This window comes from Nyctibius grandis, chromosome 4 (assembly GCF_013368605.1).
Source record: "Nyctibius grandis isolate bNycGra1 chromosome 4, bNycGra1.pri, whole genome shotgun sequence".
Classification (NCBI taxonomy): Eukaryota; Metazoa; Chordata; class Aves; order Nyctibiiformes; family Nyctibiidae; genus Nyctibius; species Nyctibius grandis.
Genome location: NC_090661.1, coordinates 62,590,380 through 62,609,263, shown reverse-complemented (window position 1 = coordinate 62,609,263; position 18,884 = coordinate 62,590,380). Strand labels below are relative to the sequence as shown.

Sequence of the window (18,884 nt, the reverse complement as noted above, 5' to 3'; positions counted from 1 at the left end):
ACTTACTAAATACCCAAGGTGATAATTGTATAGATCTATTCCACTGAAAGTGTGGAACAGAAAAGACTAGAGAGAATGAAAGAAAAAATTAAACACTCGCTTATGTTTCTGGATCTCAGAGGCCTGTGCTGTTAGCAAAAAAGACATCCTGCATACTGGTTTTAAGTCTTTGACAGGAATTTCAGCACAAGCATTTTGATTGTTGTCCTTAAATGAAGGATACAGTTACAAAATCTGTGTGGTGGTGGCCTCAACTTCTTGCCCCAAAGTCTGGGGTACATAAATTTCTCAGTGAAACAACCTGATTTTTTTTTTTTAACAGGGCATAAATATTATATTTTTTCCTGCAACTGCTCCTGAGAGCTAAATTGAACTTGAAGTTTTTAAAAATAATTTTGCCTGGAGCAGAGATCTGATGTAGAAAACGAGTCTAAACAGTTAAATGCAACAGTTACAATAACAAACAGCTTAAACTGTGGTTCTGAGTGGGAAGTGTGAAGCAATTTGCAATGAAACTGTAGCATGTTGTGCCAGTGGAAGAGTATTTTTTCTCTTCTATCACACCGTCTGTGACCCCTCAGCCCTTATCCTCAGGAAAGGTCTACAAATGTTCTTTCAGAAGATATTTTGGAAAGTAAAATTCAAAACAAAATTTAATACAGAAAATCATGGGTTGAATAAACTCGTTTTGTCACACACTGTAAGTGGTCTGTTTTCTTGGTAGTCTCTCCATGTTGCACACATGACAAATCACAGCTCTGTCCATAAGAGAGCTGTTGTAGCTGTCCTCTTGTGAATGTGCTTAACTCCTCTGTTCTACAGGTAGCCACCACCTCTTTCATGTAGCCCAACTGAATAATACATGTCTACTCAAATTCAAAGCAATGGGGCTTGTGTATCGGATACAAAAAACAGTTTGTGTGCCCCAAAAACTTGCCCATTTCCTAAACTGTATCAATCGAACAAAATACTGTATCTTCTAATAATCTTCCTCTCCTGAATGTGTATGTGCAAATAAATGAGAAATACTTAATTTTATTTTTAGAGGATGACAGAAATAGACCATTTGTCTTCTAGGAAAGTGTTTTACTAAAATCCATGCAAGTTTGGCTCCAAAATTTATGTAAGATTTCTAGAGTTCAGAGGAGGATTACAATAGTTTAGTTGTTGGAAAATGTATTTGTTTATTTATTATGTTAACTCTTCTCTGTTTGCTTTTGTGTGGCAAAGAAATGGTTGAGGAGCTTCCCAATAGTTGGAAAATAGTTTAGATATTGTTTGTATTAGAGTTAAGAAACTGATTCTTCTCAGAGCTGCATGGCACAAGCACTTGGTTTATTTGCATTTGATTTTTGTATTTCGTTCTCTGTTCCCCCTCCTTTCCAGTTTCTCGAGATGAGTAGTGGCTGAAAAAGTCAATAGCATTCGTGCCTGATACATCAGTACATTTTGTAGCACCTTGTGCTTTGTCAGTTTGAAGCTTTCTGTTTTTGCACAGATTTCTCATGCTATAACAGGAGAAAAAAAACCCACAAAATATTCTTCCTCATTCCCCAGCTACTGCAAATAGCAGTTGGTAAGGAGGATGAAAGACAGGTGTGATGCCAGGAACTTCTATTATGTTTCAAGAGAGAATAGATTTCAGCCTTTAAGTCCACCCAGTACTTAGTCATTCACTTCATTTACATCTGGAATGCCCTTCAGCAACTGGTATTAATTGGTCTTCCTGAATTTAGTGGTAACACAGAGGCAAGTGACTGTGAAAGAAATAGTTGTTTACTACAAGTGTACTTCTGCAAACCTGAGGAGGGAAAGGCTCATTCCTGATCTTGCACTGAACTCCCCCACTGTGGAGACAGTCCATTACTTTGTGTTCTGGTTTCATGTATAGCAAGGATGAATGTGTTTATTACAAGCAGCGGGATACTTGTAATCAGGATAAAAACAGATTCTGAAGTCCAAAACTTATTTTGTTTTAAATAGTGGATATATAGTTCCAACAGAAAGATTTTTGCAATTCTCTTCTAAAACATTGATGCAGTATCTGTGTTTTGCTCTTTCAGGGTGTTTCAATCATTTCAGAATGCTTAAAACTAGCCCATCCTCAAAACTTCTGCTTAATAGGAAAGGAGTCAAGCTCAGTTCTCAAAAGTCTTTCAGAATTTTCATCCAACTTAAAATCTAAGGCAGTTTTTGCAAATAATTATGGATATATGCATATATCGTGGTTATTCATGTAAACAAACATTCTCTATCTAATTTTTTAATGTGTTGCTAAAGTATAGGGATTCAACCTGTTTATTATTACTGTACACCCATTCTCCTATTTCACCTTTTCTTCATTCTCTTCTGTTTAAACTCTTAAAAATGAAAGTTTGAAATAGTATTGTGAAAACAATTACTTACGACTATGTCTGAAGCTATAAAAACTGGGAAAAGTGTAACTGCAGGTTTTTGTTTGTTTTAGTTTTGATTCTTAAAGAACAAGTATTTCCAGAAAATATCCCTTTGTGCTATCCTAACTTACAGCAAATATAACAACGTGCTTTCTTCCTGCTATTTTTCTGGATTTAAAAGATTTAAACTGAAGGAAGGAATGGGGACTTTCATTCTCATCATGTCTTGTGTGAAGTGTTAATGTCCATTTCTTCTTCCTCTTTCTTTTCTGAATCTGTTTCATGTAGCTAAGTTGCACAGAATGATTAGTGGTGCTTCAGTTTTCTTTTCTCAGTTTCAGTGATGATGAAGTTGCTGTTATTATTTTAACCTGTTTTCTGTCTAATTTAGGGCACAATATCCCAAACTGGTTTTGTGAAAGAATTGCAAAAGTAGTAGAAAATGTCTTTCCCATTTCTCTCCATGGTCATGTCTGAAAAGTATTAGCCTCCTAGGATCAGGGCATTACTTTTAATGGGAGACCAGCCTAACCAGGTGTAATGCTGCAGCCACTCCTCACCGTTCCAGAATTAGCCCAACCCTGTTCAGACATCCAGTTTCTTGGTAGTTTGTTATCAAGCTTCAGTTCTTGCTAGGTTTACCTAGCAATTTTTCTGTTTGGAAAAAATTCCTAAAGATTCTTATCTTCTGTGTCCTAAAGTCTCTGAACTAAATCATTTAAATATTTTTGCACTCTGTGATCTTTAGACGACTCAAGCTGCAATTTTAGTGGATATGCTTCAAAGCACTTGAAATCTTACCTTACTTTAGGAGTTGAAAAACCTGAAAATCATGTTTTTAAAATTCCTTTTCAAGAACTGAGTTTTAATAAGCCACTGACCTTATTCTTGTGTGCATAAACACTATTGACAATGTTTCTTGGAGTCCACGTGAGTGAGGAACAAGAAAAAGAAAAGAAAAGTATCTATATTTTTTAAATCCAGGTAGTATGATTTTTTTTTTGTTGTGGGCAGGTTTTTTTAGGAAGATGGGTAACCGGTCAGCTGATGAATAGAATTAGCTTGTGGTTTAAATTACCCTTCCCTGTTGAAAGCAGCTAGATCTAACTGTGGCTGAACTGTGTTAATCACTATACCTATTTGACGTGACAGGTTTTGACAAGACGCTTTATTGTGTTAAATGCATTGTGACTCAAATGATGAAAATGTATTGTTCTTTAAATACTACAATTAAGTATCCCGAGAGTATCAAGACATGTATACATTTATATAGCTAATAATGCATATAAATTTAGGTAAATTCCATTATATAAAGATAAATTTGTGATGTGGTTTTCCCAAGCTTTCCCCAAGATATCTGTTACATCTTTGAATCATTCTGTCTTCTCATGTCAAATGGGTTAAGTATGAAATGGATAACAAGTTGTTAGCAGTGCTCTGCCTGGTAGGAGATACTGTAGTTTGGGTTTTGAGGGCAGAGAACATTTTGCTTTTAACAATGAACAACGCAAAATCCACCATTTGGTTTCCATTCAAGCCTGATTTTCTGTAGTAATATTGGTTTGACACGGTGCTGCATGTAGAAAAGCTAATTAAATCTCTTCCAGTATAATTTTATTCTGCTTAGATGATATCTTCTAATATTATGCTTAGTATTAGATCTTGAAAGATCTTAAAGGGAGATTTTCTTACCTTAATGAAAGCATTTAAAAATAAATGCAAGTATAATTATGGAAACATACTTTTAAAACGTATTTTCATTTTGAAATACTAAATATATATTGTGCAGCCTTTTAGTAAGAATATATTTGATCAATTTGGAAGAAATAACTAGACTATGAGAATGTTTTACATTTCATTGGGGAAAAACAAAGAGACTGACTGCTGAATAGAATTTAGCCTTTATTTGTTCAAAGATTTGCCAGTAGTTCCACATATACTGGATGTTAATGTCTGGCATAGTGTATTGGAGTGGGAGCACCTGCTCAAGTTCTTAGGAGATGAAGTGTCAGTATAATGATAAGGCTTTTAGCCTGAGTGGAAACCTGGAGGTTCAAGTTGAATGAATCATTTTAATAATACAACAAAATATCCATCTGGTGGTGGTGGAGCAGCAAAGGTGCAAAGATCAGCATTGTGAAAAAGGTTGTGGTGAAGAATTCCTAAATTAGGGTTTCTAAACACTGGTATTTTTTGTATGGTTTTGCAAACTCGTTACGTACTGCTGTTAAGCAGTGAGCTGTGTTACAGTAATGGGCTAGCTTTTAATACAGTGCAACTATTGTCTGTTGTTGCCTGTTTCTTTGACTTTGCATATGACAAAATACACTGGAGAGATTGAATTGTTACCAAAAAGGACATTCTGATACTTAATGAGAGTTCTATAAAACTTTGCTTAATTTAAAATGGTCTTGTACTTTTAGAACGTCCCATACCCTTTGATCACATGATGTATGACCACCTGCAGAAATGGGGTCCCCGCAGGGAAGAGGTGAAATTTTTTCTTCGTCATGAGGAGTCACCAGCCGAAAGTAATGAACAGAGTAAGTACACTTACCCTGTAGCATTGTTACCTAGATGTGTTTAAAAGATTTCTGAAGTGAGTTTGATTATCAGTTCTTTCAGGGAACTTCAGTAGATATATGCAATACAACTTCCTTACACCAAAGCCATTTTGAACCTTCCTCAGTGGCACATATATTCATGTTCTCAAATTCCCTTCTGTAGAATAATTTCTACCAGTCTGCTGAGTAATATTTTTGTAGTAAGATCGGTTTCTATTCTGCTTAAAACTGATCCAAAAATGTTGGTGGGTATTAGAGGCTTAATGCATTTTTTTCTTCTTGAGAGAAAGTCCCTACATTTTGAGATGGTGGGATTGTTCTTTTTGACCTCTTGTTCTCTTTCAGTTGCCCCAGAGAAAAGACTCAATAAACTACTTTGCCTCCTTTAGAAACTAAAATCTGTTTTACAGACATCGTTGGCAGAGGTCTCAGAGGCTTTACTTTCTCAGTACTTCATGTAGATACATTTAGTAGTGGTGATAATTCACACCTTGAAAAATCACTGGTCTGCTTGATTCTACAGAAAAAGTGTTTAACAGTGCCACAGTAAGTAGGGCTTTCTTAAAAGTCTGGAATAGAAAAATAGAAGGATCTCAGTTTTATGATCTAACTAGTATAGACTGCTTAATTTATGAGAAGACTTTTGAGGCTGTGCATTATATACTTAATGGCTGTCAGACTGTCTGAAGGATAGGAAGGGTATTTCGAAGTGAAATGTGTATTTGCATGTTCAGATTATCCTTACTTATTCAACTAATCTGACTGCTTCTAACAACCGAATTTCAAGTCTTGTCTGAGTCCTTATTGCTTTGAGCTGGGGTTTCTTTTTGTATTTCTAAGTGGTTCTTGGTTGCTTTGAATGCCAGAAGTACAGGCCCAATAATGTATGAGGGATTTTTGTATTAATTAGGTACTTTGTAAAATACTCAGTCATCCTGTGGGCAAAATAAATTTAAAGTATGTTAAGAAATTTAAGATACACGTGAAGCCACAGAGTTTCATGTACAAGAAAAACGTTGCTGCTGAACCATGCATTCAAGGCTTTGTAATTAATCATCGACCTGTGGATCAATTTGTAGATTAAAGTTGTTTATAAGGCATTAGAAAAGCTTCCTCTACTATATCCACTTATAGTGTATTCATCTGAAACTACTGCTTCTTGTGGACACTTCAGTAGTCACACTCAGTACATTCCCTTTCATGACGTCATTGCCTAAACACAACTCAGAAAAGTAAAGCTGCATGTCTGTGCTTTTAACAGAGGAGGTCTGTGAAGTAAATGCTTTATTTCTGCTGACCTCACTGCTTTCAAAGAATAATCTAATCAGAAAGAGTTGGAACTAGCAGAATAAAAATTCACAGGTAAAAGCTTCATATAAAAATTCTTGAAAAGAACAGATTCAAGAATGAAACCCGTTTGTGTTGAAAACTAAACTTTGCACTAAACCAGTGATACTTTGCTTTTAGGTGGACGTCAAGCCCAAAATCAAAGAAATGGCATAAATATACCTGTGGAGAAACGTACAGAGAATGGGGTAGGTAATAAATCCTAGAAGTTTTGGATCAATTCCACTCAAATATTAGATGTTTTTAAAATTCTTGGTTTTCAAGATCTATTATGGTGGGAACTGGTGGAAAACGTATAGATCTTGTTCTGTTTTGATTGTTTGTTTGTTTTTGTTGTAAAGTGAATGGGAGAATGTGGCTTTTTCATGAACTACTCTAAATTTTTTGTCTAGAAAGAAATTCACTTATGTGACGTGAGAAGTCTTATTAATTACTGCATTTTCTAATCTGTCTTCCTCTGTTTTATTCATCCTGTGCGGAGAAAAAAACAGCTAAATTATTCTTCCATACTAGTATTGCCTCTCTAGACATCTTTTCTTGGTTGATTTATCTCACTTCTATTGATTCATGACATAGCCTCATATGTTAAAAGATGAGAATGTATCTTTGGATTGGGTTGGTTTCAGATGCTGATAGAAGAGGTTGCATACCCCTCAGAGCCACCTCTTTATACTGTTTTTTTATGCACTTGGTTCATTTCTATGCCTACTTTTTTTTTACTAAAATATTACTAGGTTTCCAATTTAAAATACATATTACATAGCATAAGCAACCTGTTTGGTGGCATTCAGTGAATCCTGGCTTGAACACTCTCTTTTACAAGTAAAACATAGTACATCTCTTTCAAAATCACCATGGCTTAAAAACCACCCACTCCTAAACTGAGACTCACTTTACTTTCTTCTCTCTCTTCTCATCCTCAGTACTAATGAAAATTCTACAGACCATATTCTGCTCTTATTTAATCAGGGCCATTCTGCTGCCTTTACTGAGGCACTATAGCTATAGTTGACTATTTTTAAACATTTTAAAATTTCAATAAAAAGATTTGAGCTCACCAATTCATAGTTGTATTGTCTCTATGAAGCACTGTCAATTTCCAAATATGAATAGGGCTCTTTCTCAGGGTGAAATAATGCTTGAAAAAGTTCAAAAGCAAATAAATCAGGTTTTCCAAGCTGTCTTAAAGAAGAAAAGAACTAAAATGTTAAAAATAGTTGTGCAGATTAAACAGTTCTGTGCTTTTATATTGCCTGATAATTGGCTTCTAAAATTCACACACACACACTTAAATATGCAGCAGCAAAGTTGTTCAGTCAGTTTGCAGCTCTTAGCAGCTTGTTTTGTGTATGGCATGTGGGCTTAGTGGAAGGAATTTTTTTCCCTATTCAAAACAGTTAATCATGTATTGCTTTCTACGTTCCTTTTCTGTAGAGAACACTAGCTGATGTCCTCTGCTGCACGGATCCGTTTATCCTGCTTCCATTGTCATATTGACAATGTAGTGAGATCATAGTGCTATAATGTGCTAGGGGAACATAACTCTTTCATGACCTCCTCTGATCTATTCTTCCATGTATGTTGTAGCACATATACTTCATTTGAGACATATCATCTTTGGAAATTAGGACTGGCATGTGCACTATGCCTTATAATCTCACTTCTTGGCAGCACTAAAGTTTATGATAGCATGGCTTTGCATATAGTTCAATTTGCTGCTAATTCTTATGGGTAAAGCTCAGACCTGGTAACTTGAGTAACACTGCTACCTGTGTGCCATTCAGTATATATTTTTAAAAAAACCCGAAAAGTTTGGCCACAAAATTAAAATTTATTAGGGAACTGGTCAGTTTAAAATGGATTTTTACCAGGTTTAGGAAATTATTAAAACACAAGAAAGACTAAAACCTAAAGGGATTATATTAATGTAAATTGTTGTGGGTTTTATGCCAAAAATGGTACAAATTAGGTTTTGAAAGTGTATAAAACTAAGACTTGCGATTGTACCAAGTTTTAAATCAGAGGGGGAGGGGGAAAAAGAGGTGGCTTCAGGATCAAGGATTTAATCAGCTTACCCTTACATAATGCATTAGGCTTATTCATTGTTACTGGCATGCTGAATGTTAGACTAGCCCTAAAATCAATACAAACTAATGGAACATTGAAGACAGCTCAAACCTTACCAAATATTCTTCATTCAGGTATATTTTTATTACGTATACTGCTTTAATGATTGAAACAATTGATTTTTACTTAATATCTGGATAGAGCTGAAAGTGTGACATGCATAGAAAACTTTAGGATGAATGTTTGCCTTAATGTTTGAATCAATAGTCTTGGAAAAAATGATGGGCAATCTGTCTGGAATTCAATTTGGATAATTCTATTAATTAGCATTTTATCATATGCAGAAGGATTTTTTTGATCTTTTAAACTATATGTGCTTGATCAGCAGTTGTTTAAATAATGGTTAGCTTAAAATCACATTATATAAATGCTTAAATTTTATTAGATTATCTTCCAAATAAAGATTTAATTTTAAAAATAGAATAGGCTAGGTCTCTTCAAATAGTAGAACATGCGTTGTTGTAAAAAGAATACTTATCAGTAAGTGCTCATCTGAGAGCTTTGCATTCCGCGTAACGAAGCCTAAAGGAAAAACTATGTGAAATTTTGTAAATTGACTAGTTCTCTTATTCCTGAGGTGACCTTTTGGGGTTTGCTTTTGTTTACAACTTTCCTTCTTGGAAGTGGAATTATGCTGTAATCAGGGCCTGATCTCTTTCCACCACTACACAAGGGTATAGACATGTGGAGAGGACTTACATAACTGAACGTTTCCCTTTGCCAGGGAGATTGGACAGTGTCTCAAGAGGGATTCTCTTCTCTGAGAATAGCTGCCTCTTCCTCCTCTTCCTTTCTTTTCCATGTGTAACTGAGACAGTTTGATTTGAACACAAGTTTTAACAAGGGAAATTCTAATTAAATATTGGGGAAAATATTTTCTCAATGAGAGTAACAAACATTGGAACAGATTGCCTGGAGTCTGTGGAATTTCTGTCTAGCTGAATAAAGTCCTGAGCAATCTGAACTGCTCTGGGCAGAGGTTATTGAACCGTCTGACTCCCAGAGGCTCCTTTCTACCTAAATATTCTTTGATTCTGTGATCAGTGGTCATACAATGCTGGGTCTTGTTTGCTTCCAGATGTCCTAGCATGATCGAAGCTTCTTTCCATAGAAGCAGCAGGGGTCTGAAAACAGTGAGACAGAGGAGATATAGCCGTAACCACTGGGGGTCAGTGGTAGACAGGAGAGGGACTGGGAGCCACCCATCGTGGTGCAGCTACCAGTCACCAATAGAAGTGAATCAGAGATGTACTTAAAGGAAGCCTCAGAAAGAGGACTGACTGGATGATGACAGTTATCCAGATGAAAAAGTAATCTGATAACTGAGAAACTTCTTGGACATGAGAAAACAAGAAAGCAGATGGAGCTCAGGAGGAAAAAAGGATGGGGTACAGGAACATGATGAAAGTAAAGTGTATTGGACTGAATAGAAGTAGATTAGCATAATGAAAACAGTATGTATATGAAGACAATACTCATTTGCTGTAGTTGTTTGGTTCACATTATTTTTCTACTTCGGGAGAATAAAATGTCAGTTCGTGGTCTCCTGTACCATTCTCTCTTTAACTTATTTTTGCTCTTTCTAATATTAAAATTGCTTCCCCAATTTAGAGAGACTGATATCAATGAGCTTTTTTCTTGATAGATATTGACTGAAGTCTTTGCCAAGAAATACAAAGTAGAACCTGATTTTATCTCTCACTATAAAAATTGTGTTAGCTTTAGTGTAAAAGAAACTCGTGTAGAGGAGGAGAACTTCACCATCATTCTAAACTGAAGTATCACACTCCTGTAAATTTTCTTAGTCTTAAATCTGTGACCAACAGATAAAGTTAAGAATTAAAATTTTGTGCTGATTAGATAACAGAACTGAGCTTCACTGTTTCTGATGAAGTGGCTCAAATCAGGCTTTTAGCAAAAATTTTACAACAGGTAGTCCAGCTGTTTCAGCATCAGGAGACTCTTAATACTTTCATGCTGAGGGAATTGCTCTGGGAAGTTCCATTAACAGGTAGGTTAAAACTTCTACATATATGTACACACAAAGTTGTTTTTAATGCTACTGATTTAACTTAGGAGAGCATATGCTTGCTGATGGAAAGTAGATAGCCATCTGATGCAGTCAGTCTCTATATCCCATTCCATCGTGGCAGTAGTAAAGCTACACAGCTTTTGCATTCCTGGGGTATGGCTTGTCAAATTCTAGGCTTAGAGTTTAAATAGATTTACATGTGGTGCCAAAATCCTTGAGTAGAATTGTATGTTGTTCTGTAGTTTTAACCATTTCATCCATACAAATGTGACCAGATAAAAAGGCATTAAACATCTAATATACATTTTGTCATATATTTCTTATGATACGATAATTAAAATTTTTAAATGTGTTTTTAAAAGCATCTGATAAAGAATTTTCAAAGATGGCTGAATGGTTTTACAAGTATACTTGTACAGGCAAAATACTTATAGGTTTCCTTAGCCTGTCAGGCAAAGATATGACAAAATATAATTGTGAGGAAAAAGGCAAACAAGCTAAATTTTTAACAGAAGTAGTAACCTCAAGAGAAGAGAAATACCTTATATATGCTTGCTTGAAGTTTCACATTTGAAATGTTGAAGGATAAAGAGCTTAGTCTGGAATAGAAGTTTTTTGTCAAACCTGAGCTGCAAATTCAATATAAGCTTGTAAGTATTAAGTACTTTCTGTTTGTAATATTTAACAATGTACTTGGAAGAGGCTGCCATTCACATAAGACAGGTTTTAATAACATCTGTTTAAAATGAACAAATAATGATGTCAGTCTTGGAAATCTAGATTCTTTCAGGGGTCTCATTGCAAAGTCTAAGCAAATCATTCCATTGGAAGAAAATAAAATGAAATAAAAAAGAAATTTAGGCACAAGGAATTCTAACGGTTTGCAGAGAAAAAACTTGTTTCTGAAGAAATTTTCTTGCAGGCTTCCTGGAACATTTTGACCGTGTAAAAAACCTGGTAATTAAATTGGATCCAAGTTTTCCTAATTTTCTGCTGCAACTTTGTCTGTTGCTTTTGTTAAGGGGACAAAAATTATTGTATCTGCCACTTTCACAGTCAAGAGTGTTCCCTTGTCTACGACATATATTCCTAACGTTATTTTTACCTGTCAGAGAGGGGAGCATTGCTGCACCCAGAGCAGCCTTCTGCACCATCAGATTTCTAGTTCAAGCCCTTGGTCAGCTTAATAGAGTTTGGATTCTCCTCAGACTAAGAGTTCTTCGTTAAGTCTGTCTGAAGCATTTTCCAGGCAGCTGGCAGTATCTTGCCCTTCAAAAGATAGAAAAACTAATCCAACTAAAGGACTTAAGGGAAAAAAAAATAAATTAGGAAGTGAAAAAAAAAATTACAGTCTAAAGCTAATTTTAATGCATACACATAGCTTTTGAATTCTTGCTGGACTAGAAATCCCAGTCTCTTCACACCTCAGTAAAGGATAGTGATGTAGGGTAACATCTCTACAAGACTAATAACTATATGATCTCATAGAAAGAACTTCTATGAAACTGTAGGGAATTCAAATGGTCCTGACCTCAACCTCACTCTGAGGCCTCTTGTAAACTTTTTAGGCAGAATCACATCATTCTTGGATTTGGAAAGTCATGAACAGTGTTTGGACGTGTCCTGTGCAACCTTAAATATATTTCAGTCCATAAGGGACAAAGTTACTAGAAGCTTATATTTTATGAGAATAATTCGATAAGTTTCATGACACTTATTCTGTGATCATTTTCCTGTTATAATTTTAATTATGAGAGCATTAGTTTATGACTAATATTAGCTCTTAATATCTGACTTCATTTGTTTTGAGGAGTCTGAAGGTTGTTTGACTAATTGGGAACAGAAAACACTATTGGAACCCATTTGGAACATTGCGAAAGGACTGTTTCCCTCCATGTCTTCTCCATGTATTCACATAATTTTTAATCTCTGTCACTCTAGATACCAAACATCTATCTAGATGGCTATGGATGTGTGAGAATACTCACAGTATACAGACTTGTAGTATACACTTACACACACTCACTTGTGGTATACAGTCTTTGAAGTTCTGCTGCTCTCCTGGGCATCAAAGATAGTTCTGCTCAACAAGTTACAGGGAACAAAGATGTGGTTTTCTAGTCCGTAACAGCCAACAGGTGGCTTCCCATTTTGCAGGGGAGGAACGACCTATACTGCACCGTTTACTCAATCTACACCTTTAGTTCCCACTTTTACAGGTCTGATTTGGCTTTTCCTCAGGCGTGGCTTTGCAGTTTTACAGCAATACTCGGTTGCAGACGTCCATGGAAGGGGGAGGATGAGAAGTCTGTCCGTTTGTTTGTTTAACCTCTAACTATGGTACTTCATGTATTTCTAATGTGAACATGGAGCAATAGAATTCACTCTTTTCCCTAGATCTCTAACTAAATGAAGCGTGTGGAGAACTGCCTCCAGTTGTCTCTGCACATACGAGATCCTGAGTTCCTTGGCCCTTAAAGGTGGAATAGTTTAGAATAAATGAGTGCTTCAGCTGATGCATAACATTATACACATTAGCTCATAAAGTAAACGTTACTTAAAGAGTTCATTTGTTATTTTTCATGAAGTATTGCTGCGCTTTCACAGTCCTTACACCAGCACTGTGAACTTAAATGCCTTTTGTCACAGTTGTATCCTTTTGCAGTCACATCAGTATCATTTTTTGTTAAGCCAAATATTTTAATATTAAAGTTATTGTAGGGAAGATGGGACTTGTCCTTTCCTTTATTTCTGTAGTTCCTTACAGGAGACAGATTATGAAATTCACTGTGTCAGTGCAGAGTTCTAAGAGCTTAACTGTGAAAGCTTGAGAGTTTAGACTGTCTCTCTGAGCAGCCTTCAGTTCTGAGCAGGGAACTCTTCTGGTACTTACAAGGCCAGCTATTCCTTTTCAGGCCACCTTTAGAATTGTCTCTTTTATGTAGCTGTGTCATCTGCAGATTAGTGTTTCCTCTCATCTTTTCCAGAGTCTCTGTGGTTTTTCTTGTGCAGTGCTGCTGTGGCCTCCTTTCTCTGACAACCTTTCCACGTTCGCTGGCTTGTTCATTTAGTTTCCTGTCCATCTAGCCTTTGGACACCTAGCATACCTATTTCCTACCCGTATGTTTTTCACAGGCAAGTGAACCTTTCCATTTCTCTATGGTCTCTGCAGCTGCTTCCAGATTCAATTGTTAGGTTTGTTCCCCCTGCAGTCTTCCTCAGATCAAAGAGGAGAAAATTAAAGTCCCTCTGGCTAATTTAGGAGCAAGGGAGCTGAACTTGTTTTTCTTCTCTTATTCCTACTGGATGATCTTTCTCTACAGCTCATACCTTTTCTCGCTTGCTAAAAATAAGCCTGTTCATTATGCAGCTGGAATATTCACTATATTGTGCTTGGACATACAGTTCTTCAGTGTCCTTATAGAGACCCATTTGGCTGGATCTCTTGTGTAAGTGCACTGAATCATGCTTGAATTACCTTCTTGAAAGAACGAAGAGAGGGTGAACTTGCATGTTGTTCGTGAGTTTGAGAAGGTAAATTACAGCTTTTTATGTTTTTTTATCCTCCACAATATCATAATTTTTAGATACATAAGAAATTATTAATGGGGTTTAGTATTTTCTTTAATGTTTAATATTTAAAAAACCTTAGATCTAGGTTTTGGCTTGCTGGTCTTCTCTGACTGGCAGCTTCTTGGCTTATGCTATTACACACATGCTTTAGCTTCATCTGGTTGCATGCAAGATTTAGGGAAAAGCATGTAGCAAACACTGGAAAGGTTATTTGCATAAGATTGTGGTATCTGTTCTAACTGTACTGTTTGCCTTTTATCTTAGGCAGTCTCTGTTAATAAAGAAACTCTACTAAATTTCCAGTGGTATGGTTTTCTGTCACTTTGAACAGTAAAATTTAATACAAAAAGTTATTATTTTCCTGATCTTTTTGGTACTCAGTTTTTGCACTGAGTTGATAACACTACAAAAATACAAATGGAACAAATGATTCATGTATTTTTAAAGCTAATGTGTCTGTATTCTTATATTTTCAGTTTAACTTGATAACTGTGAAAGAACTGTGTATTGCTCAACATTTTCCATTGAATATGAAAAGTGCAATGAATCAAGCTGATTGTAGTTGACAGCTGGCTTGATTTTGCCATGATTAGGTCTTTTACTGCTGGCAAAATCCACTAGCCTTTTCCGTTAGCTGGTTGTTGATGAATGCGGAGAGACAGCTTTTCATATTGATAAAGAATTTGGGGAAACCTTTATTTCATATGGAATAAAATTAAAAATATTCTACCTCCTATTGATTGCACTGAGCCAAAAAGCCATGCAGGACCTCATAAGATGTGTACAGTTGTTGATTTGGCTTGTTCACAGCAAACAGTTAAACTATTAGTGTAGACAGAAAATAACAGAAACATGGAGTTGAAGCATGTTGAAGCAACGCAAATGTTTACAGCCGATGGGCAGTGCTGCAAAATAAAGATGTGCTCTCTTAAAGTTACATGGGAAAACAGTGAACAGGTGCTTAATTACTTTTCAAAATTTGTTAGTTTTACACTTTAGTGGGCGTGTCATTTAAACACTGTGTAGCTTTTGCACTTTAGTTTAAATGATTGTGTGTTTTGTTGTCACCTGACCGGAATGCAGACCAGTTTGGGTTTTGTAACGCCTTATCTCTGAATTGAAATTCTTAATTAATCAGATTTTGTTAGATGCATTTGCTATCAATTTTAATTTTTAAGACCTTATCAAAAGCTCATTACTTTAAAATGTCATGGTCAACTTTTGCTTTTAACAACTTAGATTTTATGGGAAGTACAAGTTGTACGCTAAGTTTCGCAACGTATCTTTCAATTACAGGATACTTATTTTCAGTACTTTTGTGTTTTGGAAATGTTTTTTTATACTGTTCTCATATACACAATATTACATCACCACAGAAAAACTTCATGTTGACACAGTTACTTAAGGGAAGAATAAATGCACTTTTGATGCTAAACATGTTATTCAGACTAATGATAAGTGCATCTTAACCATACGTAGCTATCCTATCAGAATAAGATGTTGCTTTTCTAAAAGACACAGAAAAATATGGTTCCGAGACTATTTTTAAAGGCACTTGGACAGTGTGTTATCAACATGTATTGTAACATGTCTGTTACTCAAAATGACTCTGAGTAAAAGGATTGGTATTGTAAACAGGTCTGAAGTTTTGTGCACAACTGATCTGTTATTTCTATAAGAATGCATAATTTCTTTTAAGATAATTTACTTTTGTTAGGAGTATGAGGTTGACGTTTTGATTCAGATCATCTACTGGGTATTTTAGCTGACGGTAAAGTTAATATAAACATGCTTAAGATTTCTGTGGCTGTTTAAGTGTCTGCAAGGACAAGGAAGAAAGTATTTTAAATAAACTAGTTCCAGATGCTCATTTCCTATATTGTAGAAGTGATTTATATAGTTTACTTCATATGTAGCAGATGTTTAATATATGCTTAAATCCATTTCTAATTTTAAAAATCTATTTTAACATTCTTTTGATTTTTGTTAAGTTCTGCCTTTGCTTAGCTGTTCTGTGCAAAATAGAGGACAGCCTCACTTGTGAGATGTCTAAGAAAGCAATATGGGAAAACAAGAAATGTGGAGCCTGTGGCTTATGCTGAATAGACTTTAAATGTTTTATTATATAGAGTGACTTACTAGCATCAGCAACTTGGAGGAATTGCTAACAAGGTAGTGTAATTTTAGAGATGTTAAGATTTTATCAAATATGGATAATGTGAGATTCTTCAGTAAACTCTGATGCAGTTGAATCGTGTTTATTCTAAGAAACTGTTAATGTATTTATTTGCTGAAATAAAATAATATTTTTACTATAAATTTCTGAGTAAAGTTATCCAGTTCCATTTGTAATGTTAATTTCAGGATCATTTGATTATCAGGAGATAGCACATGCTAGGTGTATTTTCCTTTAATTCCCAATATTCTGATTGCCTTTGCTGGGTTTAATTAGCTTGTTCATTTCCATTAAGCTAAAAAAGGCACGTGCTATTGTCATTGGATTCTTTAAAATGGATTTCTGCTATCGGCGTATTTCTGACCCAATTAAAAAAATGGAAGGCAGAGCTGTGGATAAAGCCATTAAACTGGAAATAATGTCATCCATGTTGAGATCAGCAAAAACTCTATTTTAGTTTAAATAAAACCAGATATTTTCTTCTGTCTTTTTATAGTGTTATATATGAGTTTTCACACAGGATTTTCAAGTTGTCTTTGTTGTGCACGGCACTAGGATCAGGTTTTATGGAAAATGTGGTCAAAATCTATTAGAAATCTTAAATTTGGTGATATATAGGGTCAATATGTTTCAGAAATGTAAGGTGTTCAGAATCAATGATCTTCAGCAGATGCTCCATCCTGTGTTCTCCTCTCATAGTCCTCCGGTAGCGCAAGGAGGCCACATACATTTCATGTAAGACCTATTTGATACGGAACTGGTATAATAAACTCCCGTAACTTCCATCTGAGGACAGGTACCCCAAGCGTGTGCTGGCTATTCTTACCAGCAACTGTTAAAGCTTTGTTGCCAACTGGACTAGTTAAAGCATCCCCTAAACTATGTTACTTTGAATGAGGCTTAAGGCAGAAAAGTTATATGTGACTGATGGGCTTCTGCTGCTCGTGTCCAAGTTAGCATGGGAGAATTAGGAAATCTTGTGCTAGATTCAGCAGGCAAAGCAAACTGTTCCTTTCTTTTCTGCTCTGGCAATTTGGTAGTTGTGCAGCCAGAACTGTAGCTCTTCCTTTGCTGTAAAGGTGGCACAGAGGAGGAAAACACAGGGAAGGCCCACTAAGGTGAGAGCTCCCTGGTTTGGGGAGGCTGAGCGTTGTCAGAGCCCTGATCCCAGTCTGGAATTCACAGGCTGGGGAGCGCTCCGACCTACCCCTGTTCATTTTACGGTTGTCAGTCTGCTTCGTTCTGGGAAAATGCTCATTTATGTAATATACTTCACTTCCTTTGTCCACATACTCATATACCAAGTCTCAGACCTGTCAGTTCTGTATTTGTCGTGTAGCTGTATAGATTTCTGGGGTTTGACATCTCTACAAAGGTAGATTTCTAGTCTGGAGGTAAGTTTTATATTCTGCCATTTACCCTAGGGAGAAACAGCAACTTAAAACTGCTGTAGATTATGGAAAAGTGAGTCTTTCAGTATGTGCAGCAAAAACAGAGTGTTTACTTTGCATTTCTGTGTAGGCATTTTAAGCCTTCTCCGGAGCAAGTTGTGGTACCTTTCTGGCCTTTGCTGTCCTCTCCTATTAGGCTGGTGAAGATGATGTTGCAGGAGTTGCTTCTTGGTCTTCTCTCCCTGTGTTGCAGTTTCTGCCTCTAATTCAGTACTGATGTTGTCCTTGGTCTGTGTTTTTTTGGGGGGTTGGGGTTTTGTTTTTGTGGGGGAGGTGTGTGTGTCCGCCCCACCAGCCTTTGATATGCTGATGTTGTCCCAACCTTGATAGAGTGTTTTCTTTCGCATTTATTCTCTCTGAGGATATGGTTACATTTACCATCATAAACATTTGGGGGGAGTATGGAGGACCTCAGAGAAGGATTGCTTTTTCTTTTTTTTTTTTTTTTTTTTTTAGATAAAAAGGCCATTTGGCCAAAACGTTCCTTATCTGTACTACAGTTTTAGAGTGGCAGCCTATGTAAAGAATAAACAGTGTATCTGGGTTGCAGGTGGGATATATGCTGCATTATCTTTAGCAGTTGCTCTGTATTGGCTTGTCAGTAAATTAATAGGTGGTTGAAAGTAGTGGGATACAAGCAGAAAAACTTTCTGGGTAGCCCTTTTGATGGCGAAAGTCAGAACCAGACATTCTGGGCTTCAAGGCAAAAGCTAAGATGCAGATTTTCTTACCTCTGTGCATGCTGATTGGTTACATTTTATCTAGGTTATGTTGGACGTTGGCATTTGGTGGTTTAACCTCAGAATCATCTCTGACTTGACAAGAGAGGAGGGTAGACCAAAGTACTAAAAAGGAAGCAGTAAATCAGGGAGGAAGGATAGAGGTGATGGAGGTGAATGATAGGAAAAAAGAGTAGAAAACATGAGAGAGCGAGCATTGTACATGATTCATTGTACAAGAGTATGCGTAGGAGGAGGAGCTTGGCCAGTTCAGGAGGCTGGAGGTACTTGAACCTACACTTTCTAGTGCCGGGCATTGGGGAGGGAACGGAAGAATTATTGTGTGGGAGATGGGTGTGAACGCCTATCTTAAAAAGAAGGAAGGAATAGATAAGGGAAGTTAATGACATGGTGGCTCTTGCAATCCTAGAAAAAGATCTGAAGAGATAGCATGAAGGAAATGATTGGTAAATTCTTGTACTGCTCTGGTTTTCTTTTC

General features: G+C 36.2%; 1 protein-coding gene across 4 annotated transcripts in view; it reads left to right on the top strand.

Moving 5' to 3' along the window:
- The window catches only part of PPP1R13B (protein phosphatase 1 regulatory subunit 13B), an 80,538-nt gene that overhangs the window by 34,862 nt on the left and 26,792 nt on the right, over positions 1-18,884 (top strand). For all 4 annotated transcript variants that reach the window (XM_068399107.1, XM_068399105.1, XM_068399106.1 and 1 more), the window contains exons 3-4: positions 4,820-4,939; positions 6,428-6,495. In XM_068399107.1, coding sequence (XP_068255208.1) covers positions 4,820-4,939; positions 6,428-6,495 — 188 coding nt within the window. The remainder of the gene's footprint in view (positions 1-4,819; positions 4,940-6,427; positions 6,496-18,884) is intronic.